General features: G+C 39.5%; 2 protein-coding genes across 3 annotated transcripts in view; one reads left to right on the top strand and one right to left on the bottom strand.

Annotated features, from left to right (window-relative positions):
* aspg (asparaginase homolog (S. cerevisiae)) overlaps positions 1-4,884 on the bottom strand; it is a 42,090-nt gene extending 37,206 nt beyond the window's left edge. Inside the window, 1 exon segment of the mRNA XM_034194846.1 lies at positions 4,590-4,884. Coding sequence (XP_034050737.1) covers positions 4,590-4,848 — 259 coding nt within the window. The 5' untranslated portion in view covers positions 4,849-4,884.
* Positions 4,885-11,533: 6,649 nt separating this feature from the next.
* Positions 11,534-15,492, top strand: arf6b (ADP-ribosylation factor 6b). 2 transcript variants are annotated; one of them, XR_004566715.1, is made up of 3 exons: positions 11,534-11,670; positions 11,874-13,075; positions 15,474-15,492. XR_004566715.1 is itself a non-coding variant. In XM_034194847.1 (2 exons), the coding sequence occupies exon 2, from the start codon at positions 12,478-12,480 to the stop codon at positions 13,003-13,005; it is 528 nt and encodes a 175-aa protein (XP_034050738.1). In that variant the 5' UTR covers positions 11,534-11,670; positions 11,874-12,477; the 3' UTR covers positions 13,006-13,437. The 2 variants fall into 2 exon arrangements, 1 of the variants encoding a protein (XP_034050738.1); XM_034194847.1 differs by lacking the exon at positions 15,474-15,492 and having other exon boundaries at positions 11,874-13,437.
* The last annotated feature ends 7,029 nt before the right edge of the window (positions 15,493-22,521 follow it).

Here is a 22,521-nt window from a genome sequence, read left to right as displayed (position 1 = left end):
GACCTTACCCCACACTCAGTATGAACTTAAGACACATCTCTGACGAGCCCCAGAGTTCACTGGGAGGAAATCGGACACCGTGTCCGTTAGGGTTGGGAATCGAGAACCAGTTCTTTTTGATAATCGTTAAGATATGATTCTATCCACCGACATCAATAGCCTTTTTGCTTAACAATTCCCTTATCGGTCCTTCAGAGCGGCCGTTGTTTTTGAGGGTGTTTGTCGGGAAAATCATAATTTCTCTACGATGATTACAGACCCTGCAGCAGGTGTGTAATCAATCGCTTTTGTAATGGCTCCGCTTTGAAGCTTGAACCAACAAAGCAGTGCTCCAACCCGCTTCTTCGTTGGTTCTCTGCTTCACTGCTTTTCAGAAGCGGCAAGTCCGCTTCTTGACCCCTCTCAAAGCCTTTTAAAAATGTCAATCAAGAGTCACTTTTGTGCGGATTAAAGTCACTAACTGGAACTCTTGTCTTGTTGCAGGCAAGAAACAAGGATCGTCCTCCGTTCCGTTCGCACAGCTCCACACGTTGCGCCGCTCTCTGCCGAGTCAAGTTAAAGTCTGATCGGAATTAATAACTTCAAAGCAAATCGCGTTTTAAATCAAATGACACCTCTTTCCAAACGCTGTAACATAAACAATAAACTACAAGCGACCAAAATGTTGTTTTTTTTCCTACCAAAATGGGACGTCATACGTTCTTTATGAATAACACTGATGTTGACGTGCAGCGCAGCCGGTTGAGCTCAGCTCAGAGGTATGGAGTGACATTTATGCCATTTATGTCTGAAAGAAAATGCTTTTGAGAAAAACTACAGATTTTGTTTATTTCTATTTATGTCCAAAGATCAAGGATCCAGTGACCAATTTCATATTTATTTACTTTAAGACTCAATCAAATGTTGCTGACATAGAAAACCTGTAAAGCCTACTTTTAGTACACAGAAAATTCACAAGAGGTATTGATAAGGGAATCAATAAAGAATCGGATCAATAAGTGGAACTGATAATGGCATCGATAGATAAAATCTTATCAATACTCATCCCTAGTATCCATGATGTCCAACAAATTATTCGGTATTCCGCAAATTCTCAGGAATTCAATTCAATTTCAATTTATTTTCATTTATATAGCACCAAGTCACAACAGAGTTGCCTCAAGGCACTTCACATAAGTAAGGTCTAACCTTACTAACCCTCCCTCTGAGGAAGAAACCTCAAGCAGACCAGACTCAAAGGGGTGACCCTCTGCTTGGGCCATGCTACAAACATAAATTACAGAACAATTCACAAAACAAATATACAGGAAATGCTGTTGGTGCACAGGACAGGAGGGTCTCCAGCACAAATACCACACCCATCTCTGGATGGAGCTGCACCTTAAACAGACAGAAAAACAGAATCAGGCATCAGAAAGACAAGAAATACTGTATAATTTGTCAGCATTAAACAACAAGAAAAACAGGAAATACTAAGATGATCGCCGGCCACTAGCCCTAAGCTTCACTAAAAGGCCAAGAATTTAGGTAAAGTTGAGGCCGTGGCATGCTCCGTTCCCTAATAAAATGAATTTAAAGAGTAAAAAGCGTAGAACTATACTATGCCAGTATGCTAGCCACACGAAAGGGAAAATAAGTGCATCTTAAGTCTGGACTTGAAAGTCTCCACAGAATCTGACTGTTTTATTGATGCAGGGAGATCATTCCACAGAACAGGGGCACGATAAGAGAAAGCTCTATGACCCGCAGACTTCTTATTCACCCTAGGGACACAAAGTAGTCCTGCACCCTGAGAACGCAAAGCCAAAGCCGGTACGTAAGGTTTAATTAGGTCAGCTAGGTAGGGAGGTGCCAGTCCGTGAACAATTTTATAAGCTAGTAGTAGAACCTTAAAATCTGATCTCACTGAGACAGGAAGCCAGAGAAGAGAGCCAAAATGGGTGTAATGTGGTCGAACTTTTTGCTTCATGTCAAAAGTCTGGCTGTCCCAAAGGATGTCCCAAAAAGCAGTCTGTTCAACCAAGTTGAACGCTTTGCAAAAAACAACGTAGGCTGCAAAGGAAGCCCTACCAATGTTCACACTTGAGTTAAATGAATACTTAATGAGTTGCATTGTCAATGGGTGACTTCTTGGGCATAAAACCAGACTGGTCTTATTGGTGAGCAGCAAGCAGCTGACACTGCAGCCTGTTGAGAATGACCCATAAAGTTGAGACAGACACAACGGTGCATGCCAATACCTTTACTGGAGGACGATGGTCCAGTGTTTGGAGTCCCGTTGCTTTCAGTCTTCATCTACAGCTGTAAGACCTAAGATGACTGGACATCTTTGGTATTAGATCTCTCTTTAGGATCCTTGTTTACTGGATTGACTTTGTGTCAAATGAGTGGTTACTTGCACTGTGAGGAAGTATCAGCGGTGACACCACAGCCATGTGGTGCTCTTTTCTGAGCTCAATCAATGCACAGGCACCTTGTTACGGAAGCTGACCCGGACAAAACGACCTGGACGAGGCCATGTGTCACCTGAAGCAGCAGAGAAATGTCTATATTCTAGAGATGGCCAATGGCTGGTCTGCCTGTGTGGTTTCAGGTCACACCTGGTGCAGTTTCATGGGGTAGGAGGTATGCTTCAGTGTGTTTCAGCGTGACCTGAACTTCTTGTTGTTGGGAACTGACTGCTGCTCTGGGCTAAATTCAGTGAGCTGCCATTCTGTACATGTGCAGAAAACAGTAAGAGAAAGGCAGTATTCAGTCAGCCCACAGGTCGGGTCAGGGTCTTGTTGCTGAGCAGCATGCAGCTGGCACTGGATCCTACTGAGAATGACTTGTATAGTTGATACAGACACAAAGGTGAATAGCCATACCTGTACAAAAGACAGTCCTATCCATGGACCTAAGTCAACTGGTCTTAGGTCCACACAGCACTACTATTATTCTGAACACTACTGTATGTATATATATATATATATGTGTGTGTGTGTGTGTGTGTGTAAAATTTTAACAATCTGATAGTTTGTCTAAAGCTACAGTGGACCCCAAAGCAGAAAACAATTGTAATACAATTTTCAGCAAGCTATAACTTGAGGAGTACACAACCATAGGTCAAACATTTTACAAGTTACATACATCTATCAATGAAGAAAAATCACAGAAAATTTTAAACATGTGGCATGGAAAGTTCAAAAGTTACAACTTGTGGAATCCTGCAAAAAAAATTTATTTTTTTTGCAATATTGCTTTAGCACCATGAACCCTTTTTAAAGCCCTCATATCTCAGAAACTAAAGCCAACTGAAGATAAAATCTTTTCACACTAATTGTTGCGTACAGACATGAGTCACATGAAGCAAATCAAAGCTGGTCAGCTGGGATGGTTTTCTAAAATCTCAATTTGATTTTACATAGACATCACCAAGCTTGTGTAAGACCTAAATCAACAACAACAAATGCTATCATCACTCACATTTCCAATTTAAAGGGTCAAATAATGAGGACAAACTGATTCAAATTTGGTGACCACTGATGTTGTAGATAAATAGAAAAAGAAACTTTGTTTAGCCGATGTAATATGCCATTGATGCGTCTGCTGCTTATCTTCATGTGAGCTAACAAGATAATCGAGCAACCATGGGGAGAAATGGGAGTACATGGCAAAAAAAAGTGTAAAAATACACAACAGTACAGGAAAGTAAAACCGGAATAAACAATGAATTTGTGGTGGGCCAATTAATCATTTATAAACCTCCTAGCAAGAAGCTGCTATTTATTCGGTATGGTACATAAACCGTGAATTGCTATTTTTATGGCACCCACTGTTATATAAACTACCCGTCATGGTTCATGCCCGACCTAACCTTAATGGTTTTGAGTTTGAAATTTGTCAGCTGCCTCCTGTACAGCTTCAACACAATGATGTCGCTCTTTATTTTGGAATACTTACGGCGGTTTCTTACGAAATGCCATACTATCATGATGATTTAGCCACTTTGTATAAAAATAAAAATTAAAAAATTCTTGATCACCGATTGAAAAACTCATGCGGGTCGACCACTGACAATGAACAGAACGTGTGAACGGGGACGATACTAAATTCCTAATACTGCAAATTACTTGAGGCAAACTCGAAACACGACACTGCAACAGTTCAAAGCCTTTAATTCAGAATACCGTTCTCGAGTCTGCAAGAAAAGAAAGACATCCCGTGCTGAACAATGACACCTGCTGGACTCTTTAGGAATGTGTACCCATTTCAAAAGGTAAATTTCATTTTTAAAAGCACCAGTGCCAAAACCAAACCCAAACCCCACCCCTGCCTGTTCTCCGTGTAATACTGTATGGGAGTTGCATCAGGATAGTCAGGAAGTGTATAAAATAATAATAATAATGAAGATAATAATAAGTAAAAAAAACATGCCTGCTTCATGACTAACACGTGCAGAAGCACGTGTTGCTTGTTATCATAATCTATAAGGGAAATCCTACTGAAATAAAGCGATAAGGGGACTGACTATCTTTGCTGTGTCCCGCCGGCAACGATAAAAATTAAAAGTACAGCATCGTGCCAGTAAAATGACTATTTATATCTACCGTTGTCGTGCAGCGTCATGCCGATGGTTCCTCCGGTGTTGATCACCAGGACGTGAGCTTCTGAAGGTGAACTCTGAGGCTCAATCGATTCAGTCGAGTTCCAGCTCGTTAACCTTCTCAGTCGGCACGGATGCACAGGAACACTTCGTGAGTGACATCCATCTGTCGGTTCGACGAGGTCCAGTTTTGTGTGCGACAAAGCACGGCCAAGGGATGTGAAGCCATTTGATACCGGTGACGAGCTGGAGTCCGCCATCATGTAAACTGCTGCTGTGCCTTTAAGCGAATCTTCTTGCATCGAAGGGATGTTTGCAAATTTATGAACACTGTTTCGAAGCTTGTGTCGAACCAGGTTCCGTTGAACTCCTGAAACAGAATTGTAGCAAAAGATGTTCCCGCTAGCTTCTGACCTTTTAGAGTTTTGGTATTGAGTACATACCGTACTTTAACACAGTTGAATCTGAGTTCTTTAGTACATACTGTACATAATGTACTTTTAACACTGCTGAATCTCTGAGTTCTTTGGTACCAGGGATGGGTTGGATTACTTTGAAATGTAATCCAGAAGTAATCAGATTACAAGTAATCCAAATGTATGTACATACGTATATACATGCAATCCACATGTATTCTTTCAAAGTAATCCTACCCAACCTTGTTTGGTACATAATGTACTCTTAGCACAGTTGAATCTGAGTTCTTTAGTACCAGGGATGGGTAGGATTACTTTGAAATGTAATCCAAAAGTAATCAGATTACAAGTAATCCAGATGTATGTACATATATACATGTAATCCACATGTATTCTTTCAAAGTAATCCTACCCAACCTTGTTTGGTACATACCGTACATAATGTACTCTTAGTATGCAAGGGCGTAGGTTTGGTCTCAGCTTTGGTAGGGACAATACCACCCCCCTGCCCACCACCACCACCACCCCCTAACCCACTCATACCATTAGACGCACAAGTACAGCATAATACATAACATATGACGACATAATGCTGAATAATTTAACACTTTATTTACATTATTAAGTGTGTAGGCAGACAAAGAAATAGCTTAAATAACAAACCCAAAATCACGAATCTATTCTATAGGCCTACACCTGAGAGAACAAGACAACAAAAAAAATACTTGTGGAGCTAACAAAAAAAAAAAAAGTTTTTGCAACCAAGATGTATAATCTATTCTCTTCATCAATAATGCAGTTGTAGGTATCTGGCAACCTAATTTGCCAACAAAAAAAAGGGCTTTACAATGATATATAGGGTGTATTACGGTAAACGTAAGCCTGTGATGTCATAACGCAGAGGAAAAACATGGAAGTTTCACACTAGTGCGCCGCTGATTCTCATTACCGTAAGTTCTCATGTAAGCCCTCACGCTGAAAAATGTCAACACTGACGGCAAGCCAAGAACCCGTGCTTTCAAACAGTGTGCTATATGTTGCATATATTACGGTAAAGTGCGTTCGGTGACTTTTGAAACGAGGGAAAAGTATGAAAAAGAGCGCAAAAGTGACAGAAAAGTACAGACAGCAAACATAAATGTAGTAATTTTTGAGGAAAAGGCAGGGTGTTAGTGTCATTTGTGAAGGTGTGTGTGCGTGTTTGTGTGGGTGTGCAGTTTATTTTAAGTGTGGCGCACAGCATTGTTCGCACCCCCCCCCCCCCTTCTTGTTTTTCTGCACCGGAGCAGTTGTTGCCAAAATTATCGTATTTTGGGAGAAATTATCGTACACAAACAAAACGCATACAACGTAGCTATTTTAGCGTTTTTTTTTTTTAATTTACAAAGAATTTTATGTCACATTTTTAAACAGTAATTATAGTAATGGGGAAACTATGGCACAAAAAGAACGCAAATGCACAAGCAAATGCACTACCAGACTAGAAAGATTTTTTTTTTTCTGTGAAGGGACACAAACGTGTTAATTACCAGACTAGAAAGAGTCGAATTCAACCTCGAGGTCGCTGTCGTCATCTGATGCCACTTGTGCAGATTTTGTTGAACACAGAAAAAAATGTTGACACCTCCATAAAGAACTTTAACTTTTTTTTTTATTCTTCTTGTATATCTCTTTGCTCTTGTGTTTTGTTCGTTTGTTATTGCATTTGTTGAAATAAAGTTTCGAAAAAAAAAGATGTTGTTTGGGGAATCTTCCTGTCACGGTACAGATTGGATGGAACTCATTACTTTGTATGAGGGGGGGCGGGCTTTCAAATGACTGTCCCGGTCGCCCAAAGCCAGCATTTGATGCCGCCTGAGTGCAACACCTGCAAAATGATTCTTGGGTGTCAGAGAGAGATGCGTGTTTGGGCAACCAACTGAAATTATCGTACATATTGGATTTTTTCCCATTATTGATCGTACATTTATTGATCGTACATCGTACAGAGGGCAAAACTATCGTACAAATACGATAATTATCGTACATCTGGCAACACTGCACCGGAGCCACCCATCCTCTGCGCTCCGGGACCTCCCACTTTACAAATGAAGCACTACCTGCCACGAGATGCGCTTTGTTTACGTCCATGTGAGAAGAACGTGAGCCAATGAAATTGCAACATGGGTAACCCTGTCACTCTGACACATCGAAAACACAAAACGTGACGACTGAAATTATAGTATCGAGTTCGCAAAAAAATAGTGAATGATTTTGTTATATAAAAAAATTCTAAATATTGGTAGGGACTATTTTGCCATCCCAAAATATTGGTTGTGACTTGTCCCTATGGTCCATATGCAAACCTACGCCCCTGACGGTATGTACTAAAGAACTCAGTTGAATCTGAGTTCTTTAGTACATACTGTACATAAGATACTTTTAACACTGCTGAATCTCTGAGTTCTTGGTACATACCGTACATATGTAGTGGCTGCCCTCTGCCTTGTGTTGTTATGACTCCGCCTACTTCCTCCCCTCAGGACGCAAACTCACAGTCTCCGGCATGGGAGTCGGACTCTCTAACCAGAAGGCCAAAACCCAGGGCTCTGGCCTTGTGACCAGAGAATCCTTTTGAGCTGTGGGGAGTGACATTTACTAACTACATATGCACAGCAACACCTGTTGGCCTCCGTTACACTCACCCCCCCCCCAAACTCACTCCCATCCGGATCACGGCACCAATGTAGCGGCTTCACTCTGCATTGTGTTGTTATGACTCTGCCAATTCACTCCCCTCGGGATGTGAACTCACAATCTCCGGCATGGGAGCCAGACTCTCTACTCAAAAGACCAAAACCCAAGACTCTGGCCTTTTGACCAGAGAATCCTTTTGAGCTGTGGGGAGTGACGTTTGCTAACTACATATGCACAGCGACACCTGCTGGCCTCTGTTACATTATGTACTTTTAACACTGTTGAATCTCTGAGTTCTTTGGTACATACCTTACATAGAGTTCTTTATTAAATCTGTACTTTTAGTAGATATATTCTGTACTTCTAGCACTTTATGTTGAGAAGTGGATAAAATGTGTTTTTCATGTGACTTTTACAATACCAAAAACTCGTGATCCACTTAATGTTTCAAGAATTTTTTTTTCCTGCTAATTCAGTCCAACACCCATCAATGTCACTGTCCAAATACCTATGGACCTGAGTGGAAAGCTGTGCAAAATGTGAAAAGACTGTTGTTTTTCAATAAAGTAAAATTTTATCCAAGTTTTGATCACTGCAAAATTACCATGTTCCATATCATCACCATCTATGTTCTTTTGCTGTCGGTGACAGTGACTCTGCAGTATTAACAGGTATGTTGGGTTTTCTGGTGTCAACATGTGAATCCAACAGAAAGGTGAGAATTATGTGAATGATTGCACTGTACAGTAAGTTGTTGTACATCTGTTTTCCTGGAACTTAAATCCTAGAGGACTTTCCATTGTCTCTGTCTTCTCTGTTTGCACAGCCCAAAATTGAACAGGCATTAACCATATGCACAAACATTTTAGTGGAGCAGGTAAGTATGACCTTTGGCCAAAATTCTTCACTTGATGATACAAGCATCAGATTTGGCATAAATGTTCTTCATAAATCAGTGTTTGAGGAAAACAAATTGCTTGTCACTTGAAAATCCAATATGGTGGCCAGCTAGGGGTCAATAAAGAATCACACAGGGGCTAAAAATGTAAAAATGCTCCAATTATATTGAAAAGCATAACACATTATTTGTCTGATCAGAAATTCCAAAAAGGTATAGTTTGAACTATCTATGACTGGACGCTATGGGGTAAAACAACAAGAATGGTGAGAAAGGTCAATTACAGTTTGTACAGGAATCAAAAGTTAAAGTTGCTCTAATTTTGGAAAAAAATACATATTATTGGTTGAGTTAATAGGGTTTTAAAAAGGAATAGTCTCCATCATGTGTCATGCTTAGTTATCATGTTACAGTGTCACATATGTCACACATCACACGTCATACAATCCAATGGACGTCAACATTGTTTAACCTTGACTTTGCACACCAAGCACTCAACACAGTCAAAACTATTCCATTTATTATCCACATGCAATATTATGTCCACAAATCATGTGCACTATTAATCTGTCTACAAATCATGTGCAATAACAACTTGTTTACAATTCCAGCACTAGTGTCACCTTATCACATCTAAACTCCACATATTGTAAATAAGATGCTCCTATTTTTTAATTCCATTCATGTTTATATATGCATATATACTTATATATATGTATATTCTACAACCCCTGGCAAAAATTATGGAATCACCGGCCTCGGAGGATGTTCATTCAGTTGTTTAATTTTGCAGAAAAAAAGCAGATCACAGACATGACACAAAACTAAAGTCATTTCAAATGGCAACTTTCTGGCTTTAAGAAACACTATAAGAAATCAAGAAAAAAAAATTGTGGCAGTCAGTAACGGTTACTTTTTTAGACCAAGCAGAGGGAAAAAAATATGGACTCACTCAGTTCTGAGGAATAAATTATGGAATCATGAAAAACAAAAGAACGCTCCAACACATCACTAGTATTTTGTTGCACCACCTCTGGCTTTTATAACAGCTTGCAGTCTCTGAGGCATGGACTTAATGAGTGACAAACAGTACTCTTCATCAATCTGGCTCCGACTTTCTTGATTGCTGTTGCCAGATCAGCTTTGCAGGTTGGAGCCTTGTCATGGACCATTTTCTTCAACTTCCACCAAAGATTTTCAATTGGATTAAGATCCGGACTATTTTTTGACCCTATGTGTCTTTTTGCAAGGAATGTTTTCACAGTTTTTGCTCTATGGCAAGATGCATTATCATCTTGAAAAATGATTTCATCATCCCCAAACATCCTTTCAATTGATGGGATAAGAAAAGTGTCCAAAATATCAACATAAACTTGTGCATTTATTGATGATGTAATGACAGCCATCTCCCCAGTGCCTTTACCTGACATGCAGCCCCATATCATCAATGACTGTGGAAATTTACATGTTCTCTTCAGGCAGTCATCTTTATAAATCTCATTGGAACGGCACCAAACAAAAGTTCCAGCATCATCACCTTGCCCAATGCAGATTCGAGATTCATCACTGAATATGACTTTCATCCAGTCATCCACAGTCCACAATTGCTTTTCCTTAGCCCATTCTAACCTTGTTTTTTTCTGTTTAGGTGTTAATGATGGCTTTCGTTTAGCTTTTCTGTCTGTAAATCCCATTTCCTTTAGGCAGTTTCTTACAGTTCGGTCACAGACGTTGACTCCAGTTTCCTCCCATTCGTTCCTCATTTGTTTTGTTGTGCATTTTTGATTTTTGAGACATATTGCTTTAAGTTTTCTTCTTGATGCTTTGATGTCTTCCTTGGTCTACCAGTATGTTTGCCTTTAACAACCTTCCCATGTTGTTTGTATTTGGTCCAGAGTTTGGACACAGCTGACTGTGAACAACCAACATCTTTTGCAACATTGCATGATGATTTACCCTCTTTTAAGAGTTTGATAATCCTCTCCCTTGTTTCAATTGACATCTCTCGTGTTGGAGCCATGATTCATGTCAGTCCACTTGGTGCAACAGCTCTCCAAGGTGTGATCACTCCTTTTTAGATGCAGACTAACAAGCAGATCTGATTTGATGCAGGTGTTAGTTTTGGGGATGAAAATGTACAGGGTGATTCCATAATTTTTTCCTCAGAATTGAGTGATTCCATATTTTTTTCTTCTGCTTGGTCTAAAAAGTAACCGTTATTGAATGCCATTATTTTTTTTCCTGATTTCTTATAGTGTTTCTTAAAGCCAGAAAGTTGCCATTTGATATGACTTTAGTTTTGTTTCATGTCTGTGATCTGCTTTTTTTCTACAAAATTAAACAACTGAATGAACATCCTCCGAGGGCGGTGATTCCATAATTATTGCCAGGGGTTGTATTTCTACCTCATTTTCTTATTTTATTGTATTGTTACAAGTATTATTATTATCGCTTTTCTTTGCACGCACTGTTTGATGCACATTTTCTTCTACTTGCACTCATCTTGTGTGTTTTTTAAGAGCTGACGTAACATGTGAATTTCTCCATTGTGAGATCAATAAAGTCTTATCTTATTAATCCTATTTTCTCAACCAATAATTGGCACCACTTTCCACCAACATTGGAGCAACTTTAACTTTTGACCCTATACACACTGAATTTGAAGTTCTCACCATTTTTGCTATTTTTTTTAACCCCATAACTAAATAGAATTCAGTCATAGCTTGTCCAAAGTATACATTTTTTGAAATCTTTATGATCAGATAAATAACATGGAATATCTTTCAATATGAAAACCTGCTTGGTCCATGGACTGTGGTGTGAATGTACCTGCAGCTACATTAAAAATTTTAAGGATTTAATACATTTACAATAACATGTTTTAAAGTCAACTGCAATTACATTTAAAAAACGCACACCCACTATTGTTGAGTGTGATTGTAGTTGTCGGATTCAGCCTGTAGGGGGCAGCAGTTGAATGAAGCAGAAGTGGGAAGCGGCGGTTAGCGCAGCTCCACACCTTTCCGGTGTAGCTCGACTAAAGGAGAAAGACGACAGCTGCCTGTATTTTTGCCGAGAGGAAGGTGCGAGGGAAGGTAAGTGTTGTAGAGTTAAATTCACAAAGATGCGGACAACGTGTTCTGACACTGCTTCACGTGTTGTGTAGCTAGTAACAATAAGTTTCCACAAGCTAAGTCGCGTTAGCTTGCTAGGCATCAGCAGCGTGCTAATGCTAGCCGTCGCGTTAGCTATCACCCCTGAGCTAATTTTTGGATTTATTTCTTAAATCTCTTTCCAGGGGGACTTGAGGTGGATCTTGATGATAGAATACACGTGTTGCTGAGTGGCTGGGATCCTTATTATTTTTTGTTGACGACTGGGCCCGCGCAAGAACCGTTAAGTTACCCCGACGTGGCGCTAAATGGAGTAGACCGAGTAAAGTGCTCTTTCTCCGGTAGAAGCGAACAAGGGCGCAGCCGGTGAGGAAGACCAGGAGTTGGTACCAAGGCTTGTTCTGTGGCCTTACATGTGGTCTCTCGTCAGCTTTTTAAACTCTCGTGTTCCGTTATCACCACTGCTCGGTTTGTTTGTGCAGTTTTGTGCTGATTCGGAACACACAATGGATGTCCTGCAACAGCTGCTGCTAATTTTTTAGGGTAACCGAGCCAGGCCCTGCAAACATGGTGCTCTGAACATAAATGCCCTTGCATCTCAGAAGAGCGAGCCATAAGAAACTTCTTCGGTACTGTATATTTTTGACTTCCTCCCCCCCAGTAAAGCCTGTCATGTCTTCATAAGAACATCATCAAACTGAAGCTACGATCCAACTGAGTGATTACTTTGTCTCATCCAGTATTTTAAAAACACTTGTAACAAAAAGTATTTATGCACAAGAGCTCAAAATGGGGAAAATGCTATCTAAGATATTTGGCAACAAGGAGATGAGAATACTGATGCTTGGACTTGATGCTGCTGGAAAAACAACAATTCTTTACAAACTGAAACTGGGGCAGTCTGTCACCACCATCCCCACAGTCGGCTTCAACGTGGAGACTGTCACCTACAAAAATGTCAAGTTCAACGTGTGGGATGTTGGAGGCCAAGATAAGATTCGCCCTCTGTGGCGACACTACTACACGGGCACCCAGGGTTTAATTTTTGTTGTGGATTGCGCAGACAGAGATCGCATCGATGAGGCAAGGCAGGAACTTCACCGCATCATTAACGACCGGGAGATGAGAGATGCCATCATCTTGATATTTGCCAATAAGCAAGACCTTGCAGATGCCATGAAGCCCCATGAAATACAAGAGAAGCTGGGGTTGACCCGCATCAGAGATAGGAATTGGTATGTTCAGCCATCCTGTGCCACCTCAGGTGACGGACTGTATGAGGGCTTGACATGGCTAACTTCCAATTACAAATCTTAATGATGGCGTCCTAACTCTTTTGGGTCAAAATTTAAAAGTTGCTAGCAACAAATACCTTCTCAGATGAGTGGTTAAAAAAAGTTGATTTATCTCCCATTTATTTTTAATACATTTACCTCATGACTAATTTATCTTTAACTGGGTTTGCTGGCTTAAAAGTTGCTTGTAGCAGGCCTATATCTCTCTCATTACTTTGGGGCTTGCTTTATGAATATTGGATTAGTTAGTCCTAATATTGAAGTCACAGATCACCGCCTTTTGCCTATTCTTTTTCCTGTTTTTATATAATTTTTCTAACGGATTTGGAGTTTTTTTTTTTTTTTTTTTTTTTTCATTCTTGGACTTGAGCTTGTGCAGGCCATTGGCCTCTGTTGGACATTTGACACAGTACTGTGATTGAAAAGTAATTCTCAATGACTGCAGTAAGAAAAGAAGCAGTTGTGATTGAAAAGTAATTCTCAATGACTGCAGTAAGAAAAGAAGCAGTGAGTGATTGGAAAGTAATTCTCAATGACTGCAGTAAGAAAAGAAGCAGTGAGTGATTGGAAAGTAATTCTCAATGACTGCGGCAAGAAAAAGCACTGTTAACACATTTCAGTTTCATTGACGTCCTCCCAGTCGCTTTACGTGGGCTGTTAACTGAACTGATCAACCTTTTCTGTCATGTCTTAATACCCAATTGTGCTGAATATTCAACAGATTGGCATCCGGTCATTTAAAAATGCTTGTGAGGATGCTTTTTTTTTTTTTCTTAAACACTTAGTCAACCAAAATCTTTCCAAAGGAATGTCATTCACTTCTGAGGTTTTTCAGTCTGATATCACAGTTGATTTGTCTCAGTATTGGGACATTATATGATAGCCTGTATCTGTAGCATGAGTACGGAAGTACAGTAATCCCGAGTTAGTCTATCTGTCATGTATTCGGAGGGAGCTGCTTGTCGGTGAAATGTTGACATCTTTTTGATGCAGCTCTTTCTCCTACTTTGACGGGGGGAAACTGTGTACAGAACAATGTCATTATAATGTCTTATTAAAAAAAGTTATTTAAAATCTGTCTCCTTTGTTTTTCCAGGATCAAAGTTAGCTTGGGTGTGCTCATGTCATTTAAATTCAGCAGCTTGGATACATGAAGAATGTGAAAAGAGTTGAGAATATTTGGAGTTCAAAGTGGAGTTGTTGAAATTCTGGTGGTTTGTAGAGCTGTTGGTCTGAATCTTTGTAAAGGGTTTATGTCAACTTCAGAATAAGTTGGCCTCAGTACGCTTGCCAGTGAATGGGGGGGATGTGCAAAACAGGAAGGCCAGCTGCTGGTGTTTCTGGAACAACACAACCACATGATAGTTTGCATTGGTGCTGACAGGTTGGTGAAGACATACAGCTGAATTCTCTTTTTGTGTGTGTGTGTGTTGATGCTGAGCTTTCAGCTGTTGCATCCTGGGGTTACTTTTGGTTGCTTTGGTGCTGTGCGGTCTGATGCCCTCAGCCAAGTAACGATTTGTGATGTTTAATTGGAAAAAGTATTTACAGTGAATCGATACCAGTTATACTTCTGTAATTTGAGCTTTTTACAGTTGTTACATATAACGCAATCTCTTAAAAGTGAGTGCAGTCTGAAAAAAATGTAAAGGTTAATGACTCATAATTGTTCTGGCATGTTGAGTTGGTTTAGAAGTTTGAGTTTTTACGTTCTGGTAATGCTGAGGCACAGTGGATGAGTGGTTTCCTTTAAAGCAGTTTGCCAAGTGCAACTTTTAGAATTGAAACTATAAATGGTGCAGACCATAGTGTTTAGATTGCTGGGTACTTCAGAGTTAGCACTGTTATTTATGCTGCAGCACTGTCTTTACTGACAGATGTTTTGCTGAATAGTGAGGATTGTGTTCATGATGCCTAGCGAGCTCACAGCATTTGCTTTAGCACCACAGAGGTTTCCCTCAGAGAGGTCGGGTCACATAGATTAGTTGCTGCAGAACATGTTTTGCACAACCCACATACCCCGTGCAGCTGTGATTTTAAAGCTTTGACAAAAACAGGCAATAATTAAAATAATCAGTGCAGAACACTGCCAGTTGAGCCACTAACCAAGCTTCAGAGTGTATTTGGAAAGGCTCCCGCTAAAGGCCTGCATTAGATGTTAATGGCAGCATAATTGGGCTGTAATGGCCACTTTGGTTTCTACCATTTCATTATGATCATGTGATGCTCACAGCTTCTCAGCACCACAGAGGCCTGCGGAACACGAAGAGATTGTTTGGGTTATGTTTATTAATCCATGAGCCCAAAGGCAGTTTTGACATAATCGGTACTGTTTAAGTGGAAAAGTATAAGTATACCACATTATTTGAGTGTAAAGATCCCAAAAAGGTATAGTTTGGAGTATCTATAACTCAAGTGAATGCTATAAGGTTAGTGGGTAAAATGGTGAGTTTGTTTTTACAGGGGTCAAAAGTTAAAATTGTTCCTGTCTTTGGTTTAAAAAAAAAAAAGTAATACATTATTGGTTTAGCTAGTAGGATTAATAAGTGGAATAGTTTGACAGTGTCAAATGCTTGGTCTCCAAAGTAATGGTCAAACAAGGTCAACGTCTATTGGAATCTGACATATGATAGCTTGCAATGTGATAACTAAGTAACAGTGCAATCTATAACTTTTTAAAAACCATGTTGGCTCACCGCCCACCTCCAACTCCAGTTCAGTGCCCCAGGGTCACCAATGTATTCCAAAAATTTGAAAATCCTAAGAGGAAAAATAAACTAAGTTGGTACAGTAATTCAGTTAAACATTGTAGGGCTTCTGCTCAGGAAGCTTTGACAATAATGGAATGGCATGTCCATAAGTATTTGGACAGTGGCACCATTTATGTAGTTTGCCTTTGTACTCAATCACAGTATAGGTGAAATGAAACTGTCTAAATGTGGGTGTAGTGGAGATGTCCAGATTTAATTTAAAGGTTTTCACAAAAATTACTGCATTTAACATTTAGGGATTACAGCACTATGTACTGTCCTGTATCTTATCTACCTTTAGTTATTTAATTCCTGGGAAAGTCCTATATAAATAGCCACAGTTATTCTTATTAATAATGAATGCTTTATTTTTTTGTAGCTAAGTTGTGCTGGAGTGTAAATTGCAGGACCTCCCAAAGTAGTAAAAAAAAAAAGAAACAAACCAAGACTTTTACTATGAAAAATGCAGTAATAATCTATCAAATGAGATGTGGGTGTGACCTTTTCCTGTTTCTGGGGACATCACCACTGCACTCAAACACACCACGTGTTGACAAAATGTTATAACGCATGTTCTCTCACAGTGCATGTGAACTCCTCATTGTTTGCCTAAACTGAAATTATAAAAAAAAACTTTTTTTTTTCTCTGCATGCACAAGGCAGGAAAAAACTTCAGATGATTACTGGTTGTACGTAGAACTGTACAAACTTAAAAATCCGGCTTTTTGCGGCATTTTCTGTGTGATCCATAATCCTCAGTAACCGCTTGGTCACATTAGCGACAAGCCACAGAGGCAAAGCGACCAGCTGCCATCTTTAACCAGAGTGGGAGTTTTACAGGGGACAAGATGTCGATATACCACCTTCTCAGCGTGGCCAGAACAGACGATTCTTTGCAAACCCAGAGTGACACAACATGACTGCCAATTCATGTGATGACAGCATGATGTATGTTTGGTTGTTCAACCAAAATGATCCAAGACGGTAGGTACACCTCCATACAGCTATTGTTTGTTCGGGGATAAAGCCAGACCCGTATTAGCATTTGGCAGAAGTTTTGTGCCAGAAAAATCTGTTGCATTTTTCTTATTTTGAAAACAATAAGAAATAAATGTTTAAAATTGAGATGTTAGCAGGCTAACTCGTGATACAGTAGCGGGTGATTCTTTAACTACGGGCACTATTGGCCTTATAAATGTAATTTCCACCACACCATTGCCTTACAATATAAAGCGCCTTGGGGCAACTGTTGTGATTTGGCGCTATATACATGTGCTCTGATGTCACTGTTTATCTCCATAGAAACTACCCAAACAATCTTTCATATAAACTGTTTAAAGGGACATTACAGTGTTGTGGTGGAAATTACGCCAATAGTGTGGGACAACTACATTTTGTTTAAAAAAAAAAAAATCACAACAGTTGTATGACATTGAATACCCCAATTATGTTTTGATTATTTTACTGATATTTTATTCAGAGATATTTTAAAACATTAGAAAAAACGTTTGTTTACCATTCATTTTATCATTGAAGATCAAAAGTCTGGGTGTGGGACAAGCACAAAACGGCAATATTTGCATATAATGATGCTGAGAAAAGGTGAAAAAGTCATCATAGACTACTAGAACAAATTTCTTAACACACTTTCATTGTAAAGATAACTATAAAAGTGTGAAATTTCCCCTTTTTTCTGTTTTTCTTACAATATGATCAAAGGACATAAGTGCCCGTAGTCTAAGAATCACCCTAGCATCACTGACACTCGTTTTACTGAAAACAATTGAACTTTGGTTCCATCAAGCATGAAGGAAAAGCTCTTGGTCACAGTGAAACTTTTAGGTGATATCCTAGGACACATGGAGCAATCAGCATTAATTTTTTGAGAAATAAATTGAAATGCCAAGAAAATTAAAACGAAAACCTCTGCCAACACTAGTTTCCAATTCCACAAATTTTTACCTTGGAAAAAATTTCAAGGTCAAAGTCGTTAGAAATGGCTTTTCATAAGGTAAAATACAGATCACAGGGACTTTTCAATCAATCAATCAATCAATCAACTTTTTTCTTGTATAGCGCCAAATCACAACAAACAGTTGCCCCAAGGCGCTTTTCAATGTTAAAATCAAATATCTGCTAAATCCGCAATACCGCTCACAAAGAATAAATCGAACTTGGTCTATTCTTTAAGAGTGCCAGTTTGCACCCCATTGTCACAAATGAGTGATTGAGATATAATGCAAAATGTACATCAAATGGGCTTTTCAATATTAAATTACACAATCCGGATCAGATCAAACTTTTTCAGTCAAAGGATACCATCCTACAAAACGCTCTCAAATATAAAAGAAATTTGATCTTTTTTGACGGTTATGAATTTTTGAAAATTTGTTCATTGTTTAAGATAGATTTTTCCTGACTATGTAACCTATGACCTTGAAAATTGAATCAGTTATTGCCTATCAGGATATGAATCTTGAGTAAAAATGTCATAATGACAAAAAATTGTGGGCTCCAGGCTGTTCACAAACAGATGGGATAAAACATAAGTTCCAATGAATAATAATAATAACTGATGATAATAATAATAAATGGTTTGTGATGATACAATTCATCATTCCAGTAAGCTTTTTACAGACTGGATGAAAACTTTGTAATTCTGAGATCACTTAAATTGTATGACACTCATCTTAGATGAATGTCCTTGTTCTCTGGATTATTTTATTTTTTTAAGTTTTTGACACCAGGACTTGGCATCACTTCCTCTTCAGTCCGTTTATAGAGTACGGACTGAAGAGGAAGTACAGTTTGGACTGTGGACACTGAGTCGTGTTGCTGTCTCAGTCCTGGTCTACAGTTCCAGTCACACCCAGCTGGATAATGTTCACGTACAATGTCATTAAAGCGGTTTCTCGTCCAAACGGTAGGGAGGAACAGCGACTCGGAGCCACAGGCCTCACCTCAGTGGTCGCTTATCCTCAAGGACAGCAAAACAGCCATTACCAAATGTGTCCCTGCCCGCTGTCAGTGAGCTGTTAATAATGAACTCTCGCAGAGCTCGTCCTAAATCAAGTCAGGAAGTAGCTCGGTGTTGTCTCTGGCTTCCTGCTGAGGTTAAGGTTTGCTGAAGGCCGTGGTAAACGTAGTTTTTGTCGCCTCGTAAAACGTCTGCACAGATGTGCTTTTTCTGCGAAGAGTGCAGGATTTATTCATGCACATTTTACATAAATAGTGTAATTTGAGCAGTACAAAATTTGAAATTCTGAGACTTCAAAGTCCAGCATGCATTCTTTGGCATTGGTCCAAAATACATTTTCATATTTGCAGCAGAACGTTACGTGCAGCGGTGATATCACACGGTCAGACGTGCTGCTGTTGTGTAGAAAGTCCACATAAGCACCTGCCGTTTGAATAAAATCCATAGATTTACATACAAATAACTATAATTTTTGGGAGTTTATACTCCAGTTTCCCTGAATTTTATAATCTTGTCATTGTGACACTATAATACGAATTCTCTTGAGCATTATAGGATAACAATCTGGACCTGTTCCAAAGTGTCTTGTCTGCAGACTGAAGCACGCCATCTGAAAGGAGGTGCAGGCTCTGCAGTGACCTGTGGACTCCCGACCAAAATGAAAATTTAAGGTAATCTATTACTTAAACTGTATAAATGTTGAACTCAGTTATGTTTAAAATAAAGTAACTCGGATGGTAAGTGATCCCCAAGCTCTAGGTCAAAATCCACCATATATATGTATATGTATGTGTATGTATAATGTGTGTGTGTGTGTGTGTTTACTTTTGGTGCCTAAAAGCTGAATACTCAGGTGTAATTGCTGGTGAATGTAGTGTAGAACATTGTGGCCATCTGGGAAAGTTTTAAATATGTTTAAGAAATTTGTGAGATTGGGATTAATTGTGATGCACAAAATGTGACAGTGTGATTTAACTGGTGCAGATCCTAGGTAATCTTGTGTAAATGAACACTCGGGTACAACATGCAGTAATCAGGACCTACTGTTCTCTGAGCAGAACAAGCCGCCTTCTCATCCTTTGCAACACGAAACCCATAAAAGTGTGTTGCGCTCCTCAACAGAAAACCCTTTAGAGGCGTTAAACACTTTTTGAAAAAGTGGCAGGAAAACATGGAAATAGGATTTTGTAATTGTTGAATAGGAATTGTGTGCAATCAGGTGTATTCACTTGTATGTAAGTGGATATAAAACAGTAATACAAATTTTGCTGTTTTTTTTGGGGGGGGGGGGTTGGGGGGGTAATTTCCTCTGTGAAATCAGGAGATTGGGGCTAAAAATCGATAGCGGTCAGTTTGTTTACAGCTAATGTTGTGTATAGCGATTAAAAAATGTGATTCAAGTTCGATTCAAGCTCTCACAAGTCGACTTGCTTCACTCTGATTCTTTCCTTCTGAAAGACATTTGTGGAAAAATGGAAGTTCTCCAGACGATGAAATCATTGAAGATGAATATCAGAGGCTTGATTAGTGTTTTGATATGAACAGGCTTAGAAAAAAATTACGTTATCTTTTAATTTGTCACTTTTTACTTCTTTGATCTACAGTCCGATGTCTTATTTGTTCAGTGTGTTTGCACGTGGCTTATTCTCCAACTGCCACCTGGAAGTTTTCTTTGCATAAACGCCTCCTGACTCAGGTCTACTCTGCAGCACAGACATGCTGAACAGTGTAACCGTGCACGCAGACACTCACGTAGCGGTATCTACAGGCCACATTTTGTCGTTGACATTCTGCACACAGACTGAAAGAATGGCAGGTTCGTGCAAGGTGACCTCAAAGGCTTCCTTCTGCAGCGCCAGTTTTCCATTTTAATATCACGCCGCACGACTGACTGACTAAATCTGGATCTGACTGACGTCTCTAATCACAGATGAGTCAGCGTTAAGCATGAAGGTCCGTCTGCATGAGACAACAGTCTCAGATTTGTAACTCAAGTGCAGCTGCTCACACAGTCCATATTTAAACTACTGACCTAATGAACATTAGGTAATAAACATTTCATATCTTGTAATTGACTTTTATATATTGTCTTGATTATAACTTAGCATCTCGTAACGGTGACTTACCATTTTGTACAGTGCTGTACGTGTCATGAGAAAATGTACCGTAACTTAATTCAGAGGAAGTGAGGTAGGGTTTTTTTTTTCTTTCTTTCTTTTAAACTTGCAGAAACAAGCTTGATCAAAAATCGCAGGCATTCAGTGGCATTGAGAAGAGAACAAAAAGTGGGAATGTGCACAATATTTTTCAGAGAGCTGGTATCTGTGTGCAGCACAGCTGTGTTAACAGCGCACGCACACACACCCCACCCACCCTCGTCTTGTTTCCCTGCAGACGGGGTAGGGTGGTCCTTATTTTTCAACTCTTAATAGTTCATGCTCTCACCCCAACATTATTAGAATAAAAAAACTTAAAAAAAAAAATTGGGCAATTTTTTTTAAAAATCAATCTTAATATTTAGAGGTTGCTCAAGACCTGGAAGTTTAACACATGAAAATTCAGTAAGGTATATCTTATATATTATATTCCAATTCTAAGGTGGAACTATGCTAGTATACTAAAGTATATCTAAAAAGGAAGAGTAAAATATGAGAGTAGAAAAGATTTATTGCATATTATGTGATGCATTGTGCTAGCATGTTTACTTAATAATGTGCGCTTATGGCAGCAATACACACATGTGACCATGCAGTCAATGTGTATTGATTGTTGGTGACCACATGTGGTGGTTTTTACCTACAGCACCTAATGGATCTTAAAAAGGGAATTCCATATTGTCCATGCAAATTTACAATGCTGATCTCATCTGATGTTTCTGGTATTTCACAATAATGTGCTGTTGTGAGCAATTTTCATAGCAACTCCTGTGATACAGTACATATGTCTTTCAAAGCAAAAACACTTCAATGCGAAAAGCACAATAGACAGTATAGCAAGTCCACAATATGGTTACTCAGCTCAGAAGAGACTGAAATACCTGGAACAAAGTTACCCTCCACGAAGCAGGTTTTATGCATGTTATATCACCATAAAACATGGAAAAAAGAAAACTTAATGAAAATGTAACAGCGGTGATCAAAAAAGTCTTTGTATTCCGGGACAAGGCTAGGATTCCGTTCATCCCCAACATCGTGCCATAAAACAACTGGAAACACTTGATGACAAATGGCAGAAACTGAAGAAAAATGCCAAGAGGACTTCAAGACTCAGCAGTAAATGGACTGCATTTATATAGCGCTTTTCCATCTGCATCAGACACTCAAAGTGCTTTACAATAATGCCTCGCATTCACCCCGATGTGTGGGTGTTGCCATACAAGGTACTCACTACACACCAGGAGCAACTAGGGGAATAAGGACCTTGCCCAAGGGCCGTTAGTGATTTTCCAGTAAGGCAAGGATTTAAACTGAGGATCCTCTGGTCTCAAGCCCAATGCTTCAACCACTAGACCATCACCTCCCCTAAAGCAGTCCAGTATAGAGGCCTTCGTAGTTCAGTTGGGAGACCTGTTTGATATCGCACCGTAATACGTGGGACTACCGAGACGACTATAAGACGGCATGTTCTATCACACGTGGCTTGAATGTTGTCAGTGAATCAGCTGAGAGGGCTGTCGCTCTCATCAAGGACAGAATGACGAGGAACAGAAACAGTACTTGCTGCACATTGTCCGGGACCATCGGAGCAGATTCCCTGATGCGAGAAAGTACACAGAGTAACAATACTAATCACCAAAACCGTATTTTATCAT

Source organism: Thalassophryne amazonica, chromosome 19 (genome assembly GCF_902500255.1).
Source record: "Thalassophryne amazonica chromosome 19, fThaAma1.1, whole genome shotgun sequence".
Classification (NCBI taxonomy): Eukaryota; Metazoa; Chordata; class Actinopteri; order Batrachoidiformes; family Batrachoididae; genus Thalassophryne; species Thalassophryne amazonica.
The sequence above is the reverse complement of the archived record's forward strand: the minus strand, read 5'-3'. Positions and strand labels throughout refer to the sequence as shown.